Source organism: Bactrocera dorsalis, chromosome 5 (assembly GCF_023373825.1).
Source record: "Bactrocera dorsalis isolate Fly_Bdor chromosome 5, ASM2337382v1, whole genome shotgun sequence".
Lineage (NCBI taxonomy): Eukaryota > Metazoa > Arthropoda > Insecta > Diptera > Tephritidae > Bactrocera > Bactrocera dorsalis.
Window position 1 is genome coordinate 40,675,377 of NC_064307.1, and position 13,011 is coordinate 40,688,387.

Here is a 13,011-nt window from a genome sequence, read left to right on the forward strand (position 1 = left end):
TAATTTGAATGAATCTATTGAAAACTGGCGCTCAACGGAAGTCGAAGGTGACGACAAATTCAGTGCTTTAAATTTCAAATCAAAAATCAACCGGTTTCTGATTTTTAGACCGATTGATGAGTTATACATATACATTTAAACATGTATATATGAGTACCAATATACATACACACATACATATATACGAATAGCATAACAATAATAAAGCGTCAAATGTAGATAAAATGCTGATATGGCCTACAAGCGGTTGCACCAACTGATAAGACGGCGGAATCGTAAGAAAAATGTGAGCACGCTAACAACAACAACAACAATGTGAACAGCAGTATGTGAATTATTGTAGCATTGTGTTGCGCTAGATGTTTTATTAAAAATGTCAGTTGTTTTCAAGTCGTCGTCGTGGCTGTGCGCCAGCGGAATAAACAATATATAAAAAATATAAAAACAAACTCAGCGCGCTTACTGTGATTCTTTAACTTAATTTAATTAGTGCTGATCTGTTATAAAAGCGCGCATAAAGAGTGTGTTATCTTAAAAATGCTATAACTGTTTTAGCTTGTTTTTTTTTTCTGTGAAGTCGCGTGCGGTTGTGTTGTGGAGGTGGCAGAGCGGTTGCAGGCCTCACTGTAGGCATTTTAGTATATAACGTGGTATATACACAAGTGTTTTACTACCAGCTATTAAAAAAATATATATTTTAAACACAAACGTGTGAAAAATAAAAATACTTTCGTGACAAGTACAGCTAAATTTCCATTTTTTTATGAACAAAAATATTTGCTACCATGTAGCGTAGAGCTTAGCAAATATTAGTCGTATGAGGTTAACTAAATAACTTGTTAGTCTAAATCTAGAAATATAGCATAGATAATTGATTGAAATACAACTGAATTCTTGGATTAGTTAAATTTTAACCACCTCAGACCTGTGGTTGAAGAAAACTTGAGAACAATAAAGTGGGAAGTCGTACTTCTACACTCCGTCGTTGAACCGACTATCTATGCTTTTCTTCTAAGTGACACGTAGCCCTGAATCTACACTTTTTTAAGTTCTTATCTCTCAGCAACAACTCAACACTTCCTTCTTGACTGCTCTGCGTTTGTGAGATCAAGACTTCAACACTTGAGAGCGCATACCTTCAGACATCCCACCGAACTGACGGAAGTTGAAATTAAACGCCTGTGCAAATTGGTATAGGCTATTAAGGGTTTTACTAATCTCTAAGTTGGAACACAGAAGTTCATCTAAACTAACCTAACCTATCTCTGAGCAAAAAAATGTCGGTTAACATCGAGCTATTTCCCAAGCTGTGCAGTTTTTGAAAATTCTTTTTCATTGACATCAAAGGGCTAAAATTATTTCCCAATTTATCTACATGACTGTATTACCAGCTCGTAAAAGTTATGTGAGTCCATTTCCGAGCTGATTTCAGTACATTTTCCGAATAAAAATAAAATATTCTATCATGTCAGAGTAAAACAAGAAAAGAAAACCTCAACTTCGGCTCCACCAAAGCTTTAATACCCTTCACAGGTGCCTTTTTTTATAACATAAAAGGCTATAAAAAGATCTATATCTTAATTTTGATCGATCAGTTTGAATGGCCACTACATGATATAGTGTTCCGATCTGAGCAATACTTTCGGAGATTGTTGAGTTGGTTAGGACAATAATATCAAGTGCTCTGCACGAATGAAGTAGTGGGTAGGAAGAAGCGTTGGCAACAACTTCTAGGCATGCGCCATGCCAAGTTACTAATGAGGGGTTATAACTTCCCTAGGGAAGTGGCCATTGTGAGCTCAAAAAAGCATTTATAGTTTAGTTTTTTGTGCGAATTGCCGGTTCTGTAACTTAGAGTCTGAAACTCCAGAGCACCTGCTTTGACTGCACATCAGTCTGAAAGCGCAGAATAAAGGCCTTCGGAATCATGTTTCCAAGAAGGTATCAAATTGCCTTAATAGCACCCAGCACTATATTGGAATTTATCAATTTTCTGGGGCTAGGTGAGTCGTTCTGACTTAGGAGAGGGCACAATAGACCTTAGGTCGCGGTGCACTCCCCATTTAGTTATCTAATCTAAAGATATCTATAGCCTATTAGGCAAGAGCAAATGTTCGGATTAATACAATATCTGAGGAACCAGTTCGCATATACGGACGAACATGGCTAGATCGACTTAGCTCGTCACGTTGGTAATTTATATATATACATACATATATGTATATTCCAACATTTCCTTCTGGTTGTTAAACTTTTTTTGGAGAGCTTAATATATCATGCTTAAGATATACAAAATTTAAGTATCTAACTCTTGTAGAACTACTTAGTCAAGTGATTTTATCCCTGATGTCATCTAAAATGGATACCAAAACAAGCGGATCCATTGATATTGGGCATGAAACATATTATAAGAATATTGGGAATGTATAGGGACTTATACAATATGTTGATCATCAAACTGCCTTGCGCTGTTGGCTTGCGCTTAATTTATGCCTAGCAGGGAAACCCTATTTGCGATTAAACAAAAGTACTGAAGATCACAACGAAGTAAAATTCATAAAAATCACTCAGGTCGCTAATGCAATTTAATACACGATAAATAAAATAAAATTAATTTTTATTGTTGCTTATCCTACAACTCTGTCCCACTGTGCGACGCGCGCAATTCTATTTTCTCACTTTTCCTGCACCCACTTTCGTGAGTGAATGCTCTCTCCTAGAACGCGTGATGAGCTACATTCATATTAATTTTTCACTTGAATCAACTTTATTGCTTTCTTTGTTTGATTCTGGCATTTCCTCGTGCAAAACATCGCTAACCAACCTGCTGCAATTTAATGAATTTTCTTCGAGCAGTGTTAAAAGTTTAATGAAAATAATTAAATGTGTTTTAACTTGTGAACTTTGTTATAAAACAATAGCAAAACGCAAAACGAGTGCAGACGAGGCTAATCAACAGTTTAACTCCAATTGTTATTGATTGTTATTGTTATTGGACGTTGCCTTCGCGGACTTCTCTTATCACTACGCTTTTGTGCGCGTTTGTCGATTGTCGCAGCGCTTTGCATCGTGCGCGCCACCTCTGCCTCCGCCGCCGGTTCATTCACTCTTTTGTGTGCAAATTCTTGATTTATTGTCGCGCGAATTCTCAGCATCTAAGTATGTGCGTTTATTCCCGTTTAGATTCGCTCAATTCGCTCAATTATACAAGCTGTCATCGCTATTGTGCCTAAGTGAAATTTGTTGTAGCGGTAATCAAAACAAAAACCGTACAAATAAATAAACAACAACCGCATATATACACAGAATATAATTGAACAAGTGCAGTGCAGCAATCCGGTTTAGCGCAGATATCTAATAAAAATGGCAACAAGTGCGGAGGGCGCCATCTCTATGTCACATTTGGAACTTCATACAGAGCATAGACTTTACTCACGCTTACGCGAGCTTTACGATTTCTATCGCCATCAGTTCGGTGGTGAACCGGATTTCTTCGTTCGCATGCCTGGACGGTAGGTGGTGTATTAGCAGTAGTGAATATCAAATAATACACGGACAAAATTCTTCGATTAAAGGCGTATTCCAGTCTAGAGGCACGGTATTTTAGTGTTTTTGACAAGACAAGACAAGGTCGAAACTGATTTTATGTACTTCCGAGATTAACATAAAGCATGCTTGAGAACATATTTTTAATCAAATCATCATTGAATGTTATATTCGACATAAAATGAACTATTTAGAATAGAAAATCGTATTATTAAATACAACGGTCAATTAAAAAGTTCCCGGCCTACCAAAGTAAAACACATTTTTTTGGCGAAATTCGTTTTTTTATTCAACATTCAGGGATGATACACTAATTATAGCGATCCGTCAACATTTCGATACCACTTTTGTAGTAAAATTTGTCCTTTGGGTTAAAATAGGCTTGAGTTACGGCGATCACCTCTACTTTACAGTCGTAGACACTATTTGTGGCCAAATCGCGATACAAAGTGAAGCCAAGTCCTTCTCCAACTGTTCTCTCCTCTGCTTCCACATCGAGAACCTTCAAAGCTGGAGTGTTCTCTACCATCCGGACAACATCACTTAGGCAACGTGCCACTGTTTCTTGATTCTTTGAACTATGTCGCCATATGTCTCGTACAGCTCATCGTTTTTCGTCTGCGGTACTCGCCGTTGCCAATGCGCAATGGACCATAAATCTTCCGCAAAACCTTTCTTTGGAACACTCCTAAAGTGACTCATCATATGTATCATTGTTCAGTCCTTAGCATCATACAGCAGAATGCGAATGATGAGGGACTTGTACAGTTGGGTCGAGACAGGACTTTACTTTTCAATTGCCTTCTCAATTCAAAGTAGCACCTGTGGGCAAGAGTTATTCGGCGTTGGATTTCAGGTCTAAATCACCTTTGATTCAACGAAAATTTCTTCCCAGCATTCTTTTGAGATGAAAATAGTCGCTGGGGGCCACATCTGGAGAATACGGTGTATGCGGAAACCATTCGAAATCCAATTCATGAATTGTTGCCATCGGTTTCACTGATTTGTGACACGGTGCATTGTCTTTGTGAAACATAACTTTAATTGTCTTCAAATGCGGCTGTTTTTGGTGATTTCGTCTTTCGAACGGTCCAATATTGCTATTTAATACTTGTGTGCTGTTGGTTCCATTCTTTCAAGGTGGTCAATAAAAATTATTCCATGCGGATCGCAAAATACACACAATGCCTGGTACAGAGTCCAAATAATGTTGAGCAATCCAAACCTCGGCTTTCATATTATTTTTATGCTTAAAAGCAATGCTTTATTAAGACACGAAATTCCTTTTGATCTGTTTTTTGTAAACTAACTTTACTTGCTTCACCCAAAAGGCTATTATTCCCAAAAGATTGATTCAACAGTTGTCAAATGTATATACCCGCCTTTTGAAGGAAAATCGTATGGATTTCATCCTAGTAGCGACATATACTGCTGATCTGTTTCTAAAGAGATCGTCCGATATCACACTGTTAGACATTTTCATGTGGAGATATGTAAAGTTAGGTTACCAGTCGAAATGCTTGAACGAATCATCAAAAATTTAACTCAAGGGATCGATCATCTGAGACGTAGCCGCGGCCAACATTTGAAAGCGATAATCTTAAAAAAATAAGTGCCAAAGAATGTTGCTTCGAGTGAAACTAAACATTCACCATTAAATTTGATGTTTCTATGTTTGTTCTTTAGAAATGTAGGGAACCTCGAAATGGATAACCCATTTCCGTGCGAGTCGATATTATAATGTCCCAGAAAATTATATCTGGTACATATTTTTCAACTTTAAGTGATTTTTATGAATCTTTAATTCAGCCTTAATAACCATTTCTCTGCTTTAATAAAATTACAGCGTCAACATAATCGGCGAGCATGTGGACTATTGCGGCTACCCCGTCTTACCGATGGCTATTGATCAGTGCATTCTGTTGGCGGTCGGACACAATGAGGAAAATACATTCCTACAACTACGCAATGTGGAAACAAAGCGTTATGAAAACTTCAAATGCGATTTGAGTGCGCTCAGGTAGGCATATCTGCAATATTTCCGCAACTTTCATTAATTCACTTATAAACCAACATTCTCACACCTCCCGCGCATAGCATTGATTTACCGCAAAATGGTGCACCGAAATGGTATAATTACTATCTGTGCGGTGTGAAGGGCATCTTTGAGCAAATCCAACAAGCGCACAGTGGTGAACCAACGCGGCCCATCGGCATGCATGTCGCATTGAGCGGCAACATACCGCCTGCTTCGGGTTTGAGCAGCTCCAGCGCACTGGTTAGCGCCGCTGTGTTGGCCACGGCATATGTGCACCAATTGCCTTTGGAACGCAAACAGTTGGCCGCCATATCGGCACGCTGTGAACGCTACATTGGCACACAGGGCGGCGGCATGGATCAGGCCATCGCCTACCTGGCCAAAGCTGGTTGCGCACAATTCATCGAATTCCATCCGGGGCTGAATGCCACACCCATACAGTTGCCGGCTGGTGTGTGCTTCATTGTGGCCAACAGTCTGGCGGCAAAGAACAAAGCCGCCTCGTCGGATTTCAATGAACGCGTAGTGGAATGCCGCTTGGCTGCGCGCATTATTGCCAAGCATATGAAGTTCAGCAATTGGCGTGGCATGTTGCGCTTTGTGCAGCTGCAAGAGGCGCTGCATTGCACGCTCGGCGAACTGGAAGAGCTAGTGCTGAAATGGCTGCCAAAGGATATTTACACACGGGCAGAGTTATGTACCCACGAGTTGGAGGTCGACGACGAGGAATTCGAGAGGGAATTTCTCACCGCCAATACGCGGCACATGACACAATTCAAGCTGAAGCAACGCGCTCTACACGTTATACAAGGTATGTGGAAATGTAGGGGACAAGGGGAAAACAATGGTTGTATTGCAAGTAATTGCTAATCTCTGCTTCTTCTTAATCATTTTACAGAGTCACTGCGTGTGGCGAAATTTCGCGAAATATGCGAGCGCCACCATACCAAACCGCAATACATTTGCAATGGCGTGAACGAAAAGTCAAACGGTAATGGTGTCAATGATGCCTCAAAGCCATTTACGTTGCTGTCACAGTTGATGCGTCAATCACACCAAAGTCTTAAGGAGCTCTACGAGTGTTCGCACACCGATCTGGATCGTTTGATTAGCTTATCCGATGAGGCGGAAGTGGGTGCTAGACTCACCGGTGCAGGGTAAGATTATTACTAACGCGTCACTACTACTAGACCATTAATTCGCAACACATCCATACTGCGACGCATACATATTTACATAATTCACTTATCTTCTATCACCTTTTCCTTCGTCTTGCCTAAACTTTCAGTTGGGGTGGCTGCGTGGTCGCCTGCTGTGACTCTCTGGAATCATCTAAGCGGTACATAGAAATGCTTAAAGCGAATTACTTTAAGCTGCTGCCACAGGATTTGCACGAGCGGTATGGCGCCAATGACTTCGATGATGTTGTGTTCGCCACATTTCCGGGAAATGGCGCAGAAATCTTTCAACTCAACTTTGTGTCTTGTTAATTGACAAACGCGTCGTCTGTTGCCAAATTCTTGCTAGTAAAAATATATATACATTTTTTATATAATCCTCCATCCAATACAGGGTGCTCAATCAAATATGTAATGAACTGTAAACAAATATTTCTCTTTTACAAGAAATAGCTAAATGCATTTTTATACGTAAGCATGTAAAAAACAGTATTGAACTTAATAAAATCAAAAAACTATAATGTCGAAAATAATAATTATGGTTGTTGTTGTTGTTCATGCATCGGTTATCTAGCCTTCGTTAGGATAGAAAGATTCAGATAAGTAGTCAGCTATGGTCATCCGACGGTAAGCCCAGGAGACGTGCTGTTTCGACGGGGTCGGATTATATAGAGAAGGATGTCAGATGTGTAAGGTGGTTGCATGCTGGTAATATATTTGATATGTCGGGATCGAGTCTGGATAAGTAGAAGTTTAATCTACTAGAGTACCGAGAACGAAGCTGCGCCTCACTCGATTTTCGCGGCAACTCGAGCTTGTCGTCTGCTATGAGTGGTAATGTAACTCCAGGTACGTCTTTCACTCAGAGGGAGTCGTCCGAAGTTTAGTCGACGTACTGTCTTATGTCGTCGACGTAGTTGAGGATGAACCTCTCGTAAGTATGTAAGTAAGTAAGCAAGCAATAATCAGCGTTTTTCCTCGAAATAGTACGAATGATTGTCGACCGCTCAGGTAGTTCATAGTCCACCTTTTTAACCCTGGAGGGAGCGTAGATTTTTGGATGTCCTCAAGTAGTGTTCTGTGGTTGACTGCAAAACAAACAACAAAAGCTTTTGACAAGTTCAACGCGACGAGGATCGTCCTCCCGCAAGTTGGTTTTTCGTTGAGTCCGTGAACAATCTGAGCTTTTATGACGCTAAGTGCAATGGTGGTGGTTTGCTAGATTCAGTTTGTGCGTGAAAGTCGGGAGTAGCAAGGCCTCAAGTGTCTTCACTACTGGAGAGAGCAGAGTTATCTGACGATGAGACTTCCCTTTGTTAGCAGGTTTTCCAGATTTCAGTAGGTCTGTCCTCTAATTTTCCACACCTCGGGTATTTGAAGAGTAGTAAGCGAATGTTGAGGACCCTGCGTAGAATAAAACAGACAAAAACGATAAAATGAAATATTCGCACCAATATAAAGCATTATATTTGTATGTGTATTATTATTATGCTAATGACTCCAAAATGGTGACACAAATAGGTGTTACAAATATATATTTATTTATAGTATAGCCGCAAGAGCAATTGTAACAAGTATATGTTTAATTTATTGCAAATCCCTGAACACTGCACATCACTCACAGGTAATGTAACAATTTACTTGTCTGGAAGCAAAATAATGACCCTGTCGGAAATGCGTTACAATAAATACCAAATTTATATGTATCCTACCCACCAACCAGAACCAAGTTGTCACTTGAAAGGAAAGTTGGCAGACGAACATACGTCCGTAAATCAATTGTTAGGTTAGACTGAGTTTGCACGCGAGAGACATGACTCCGGCAACCCGAGTCGGACAATTTGCCGCATTCTTTTTCATATCACACTTTCAAATACTTGACTTTTCATGTACCCGGTTCACAAAAATATTTTTAATTAGCTAATTTTATCCCTAGCACGACACAGTCCCTTCGCCTTTCCAAGTTTCCAAATACCGGTTAGAGTGACAAAAGCCTTCACTTGTGAATCTGTGCTTAACTCGACGCTACATGTTGCGAGACAAGTACAAGTTAGAATGACAAAATAAAATCATATAGACATACGAGGTCTGTTCAAAAAGTATCGCGAATCGTAAACTGACAGTTTTTTTCGATTGCAGGGGCGTGGTACATCATGAGTTCTTGCCACAGAGAAGAACGGTCAATAAGGAATATTACCTGCAAGTTATGCGCAATTTGCGCGAAGCAATCCGCCTGAAACGCCCGGATTTGTGGAAGAACAAAAAATTAACTTTTGCACCACGATAACGCCCCTGCTCACACATATCGTTGCTTGTGCGCGACTTTTTAGCCAAAACAACACACTAATGATGCCGCAGCCACCGTATTCCCCAGATCTGGCCCCCTGTGACTTTTTCTTGTTCCCTAAACTGAAGAGGCCCATAAGGGACGACGTTACGCTTCTCTTGACGAGATAAAGACGGCATCGAAGGAGGAGCTGAAGAAGAATAAAAAAAAAATGATTTTTTTAAGTACTTCGAAGATTGCAAAAACCGTTGGCACAAGTATAATATCTCATGGGAATTATTTTGAAGGGGACAAAATAGATATTCATGACTAAATAAATAATTTTTGAAAAAACACAAAATTCGCGATACTTTTTGAACACATGTCGTATTTTGTTGAGATCTGATTTCCTATTAGACTTTATTATCATTGCTTAGCTAAACTTAAGTACTCGTATGTGTAATATACGAGCATTTTATTGTGTAGAAAATATTTTATTTTATGTAACATGCAACGCCTGAAGTGAAGCATCTATGAAGGACATTCTAGATATTCAACAACTTGAGGCGCTTGAATTAAACATTGCATTGATATAAATAAACTTTTTTTGAAATTTCGTAATATATGCTTTAGTATTATGGTACTTTGAAGCAATGAGGTTGCCACAATAAAATTTGAAGAGCTCTAAGGAAGGAAGTTGTATAAAAATGGAGTACATACAAAATTCGAAAATACTTGCTAAGGATTCACTACCAAATCAAGGCGAAAGTGGGAATACTTATGTATGTAATATATACTTATGTTTTTATGCTCAAAATTTCCATTCGTAAAATCGCATCAGCTTCTTGTAAAATATCTTTGGTCTTTTAAGTGCCTAAATAACGAATCATCGATTAGTGAAATACCTTTGGGGACGACGATTTTTTTTATTTCATATTTATATATATCAAAATTTGGATTTTATCAGTGAATTTCTTATGAATCCTTTTCTCGAAATAGTGTGGTGTAAATATAGATATAGAGTCCGAGCGTTCTATTAAATCTTTAAATATTTGAAGATATTCTTTATCTTATCTTTTATTTAAATAAGTTAAAAAATAACAACGTCCGCGATTGATCACATTATCTTGTATTAAATGACATATTTCTTTGTAAACAGTGTCATGGACTCCTCGGAAAATGTGCCGTGTAGGACGGATTGGACTTTTCACCAGTGATCTCTTTTGATTCTCAAAATTTTGTCGACAAACATCGTGATAATGTACTTCTGAGGAAAGAACACTTTGCAGTTTATTCAAAGTTTCATTGTAAACTTCAGTATCAGGCTTAAAGTTTTAGAGAACATTTTTTTTTAGTGATTTTTCTCAGAAGTTCGTAAATGTTCAATTTTGGACCGAAACTGTTTTTTTTTATTGCAAAACAACATACATCGATGTTTGCCAAAGCAACATTGTCGGAAGTGTGAACGGTTGATGATGTTGTTGGGACTGCAGATGGCTCTTCCTTCAACGGCTGATGAGCTTCAGCGTCCATTCCTTCGGTCTGCGGAAGGTTCACATCTTCTACTAGGGAATTATGTGCAATCAAATCCTCAATTAAACTATCAGCTGACGTAGAAGGTTGCTCAATTGCAGATGAAATCGCACTGGGCTGTGGTGGAACCTTTTCTTTAACGTCTGTCAAGAAAAACTGCTTTTTAATGCAGTGAATGTTTTATAACAAGTACTATGGTACGCAGAATCATAAAGTTCGTCCGGTAAAATAATATTATGATATTGTAATTTATGAAGTGTTCGTAACCTCAAAATCTTTTTACATTTTGATAAGAAAAAAGCTGTAATTTTTCAGCTTTTACAGTGTCACAAAAAACACAGTTTAGTTTTTCTTCTTCACTCGATATTTCAGATAATGAAATGAATAATAAACTTTAAAAGATTTGATAAATAACTTTAGAAATTCACAAAACACAAAGCACTCTATTTAGGTTCACACTGTACTGAAAACATCTGACAAAAACCGTTGAGATGAGAATATAACTTGGCCCTCTCAAGTCTAAAATCTGAACAATTCGAATGCTAGTAAGTTTACAAGAGAGTACTATAGCCTAGAGTGAGTGAAACAAACAGTTTATGCATATACCTGACCGGATAGTAATAAAAATTATGCTGTCTGCTGAAGTGAGTACTCAATAAAATCGTCTGCCGTGATTTAAATAGGTTTATAAGACCCTAATGAATAAAATATATTAATGGCAGATCTGGTGAAATACTTTTAAAATTTTATTTTTTCAGTACTTTCAAACCCGTCTGCTGCAATGTTAAACGCGCGATAATGGTCTGCCATTGCTGTTTTCTGATAATAATAATAATATATTGTAAAATTGAAAAACGGCAGACGTGGTAAATACATTTAAATTTCATCAAAAATCGATACCTGGGCGCGCGCCGCGTCCGCCACGTTGGGCTTAGTGAGTCCCCATGTCATGTACAATAAGTATAGGAGCCTCATTGGACAAAACCCTAGGTCTGGTCAAATACATACTGGTAGTATTCTGATACGCTGGTTACGATAGTGGGGGTGAAGATTGATTTCTGCACACTGATTTAGAGCAATAACTCCGGATTACTGTCGAGAGCAACTCTAAGCCTTTGCAGCTTCGACAGTTGAAGGCATACTGAAGACTGCGTTTCCTTGGATGCCCAAGCAACCGCTCTAAAAATGACAACAGGCCTTACGATCATGGTATATCTTATGATGCCTGGCTTGCAGAACGAGGATCTGCTGACCAGGCATCTGCATATAATGGGTGCTTTAGTGATTTTGGTCAGTGTTAAATTCATGTGTCTCCTTCAAGTCTAATGTGAAGCCAAGGAATGTTTTAGACGGGTGTATAACGTAATGCCATTACAGTCAAAATACCGACAAATCAGGAAAATGTGGCGTTGTTCGTTCGAGGACCAATTCAATTACAATGCTTTCTTTGAAAAACAATTCATACACAGTTATTTTCGGTAGAAATAGTTTATCATCTTCCTCAAAAAGGTGAATATTGACGTAATTTTTTAAATTGAAACATCCATATAACTTAAACCTTTCTAACTGCGTTTCCATCAAAAATTATGTGTAAAATGTTGTTTTGCCTTTTTGTGCATTGAATAGATCTAAGCTGCCAAAGGTCAAACAAACAAATGCAATTTCGGATTACTCTTGATTCCGAGGAAAAAAAGAAAACCTGCCATAACCTTCGTACTTTATTTCAACAAAAATTCAACAGCACCATTCGTAATAAGAATTCTCAGCATTTCAGTGAACTGCATATGGATTAAATTTCACTGGCAACATAACCGTTCAGTGAACTAACATTTCCTTTGAACTGTTTATGCAACTGATTGTCTGCATATTTTCGATTGCGCTCTTTGCACATACCACAAAATATACATATTTGTACACGCATACAAATGTAGCTGTGTATTCGATACTGGATGCTCACTTACATTCAACCATACGATGGCCGTCGTCTATTGTGTCGCGTATACGCTACGTTGCACATTTAAAGCTGTTCACTGAACATTTTTGGTTAAAATCGGCTAAAAGTTTTGTGCGTGAAAGAGCATATTTATAATTTATTGCACGCATTTTGTGTAATATAAATAAACCGTGGCCTTTACGTGTCAGCCCGGTTGGCCAAACTAGTTATCTACTACGACCACAAAAGCCGCTGCAGGTCAGTTGTTGACCACCACGGCTGGCAAAATAAAACTGCTGCTGTTGAGTGATAAGGCGCTAAAATAAGTGTTTGCATGTGTGGCACTGGGCAATTGATTTCACACGCATTTTAAATTTTGCCTAAAGGTCAATTTAGAATGTTTTTGAAGTTTGAAATTTCGATGTGTTTGTGCTGTAATCCCAGACGAGAGAGAAATTATTATGCTTTTCCCTTTAATAAAATATTAGACAGAAAAACTGAAAATCTATGCTATAAA

General features: G+C 38.5%; 1 protein-coding gene across 4 annotated transcripts; it reads left to right on the plus strand.

The window, feature by feature from the left end:
- The first annotated feature begins 372 nt into the window (after positions 1-372).
- On the plus strand, positions 373-7,298 carry LOC105227482 (N-acetylgalactosamine kinase). Of its 4 annotated transcripts, none has more exons than XM_049457347.1 (6): positions 373-521; positions 3,184-3,512; positions 5,393-5,566; positions 5,644-6,395; positions 6,483-6,741; positions 6,873-7,298. In XM_049457347.1, exons 2-6 carry the CDS (start codon positions 3,364-3,366, stop codon positions 7,072-7,074), a joined length of 1,536 nt encoding a protein of 511 aa, XP_049313304.1. In that variant the 5' UTR covers positions 373-521; positions 3,184-3,363; the 3' UTR covers positions 7,075-7,298. The 4 variants fall into 4 exon arrangements, with proteins under 4 accessions (XP_049313304.1, XP_049313305.1, XP_049313307.1 ...); XM_049457348.1 differs by having other exon boundaries at positions 378-464; XM_049457350.1 differs by having other exon boundaries at positions 388-521; positions 3,250-3,512.
- The last annotated feature ends 5,713 nt before the right edge of the window (positions 7,299-13,011 follow it).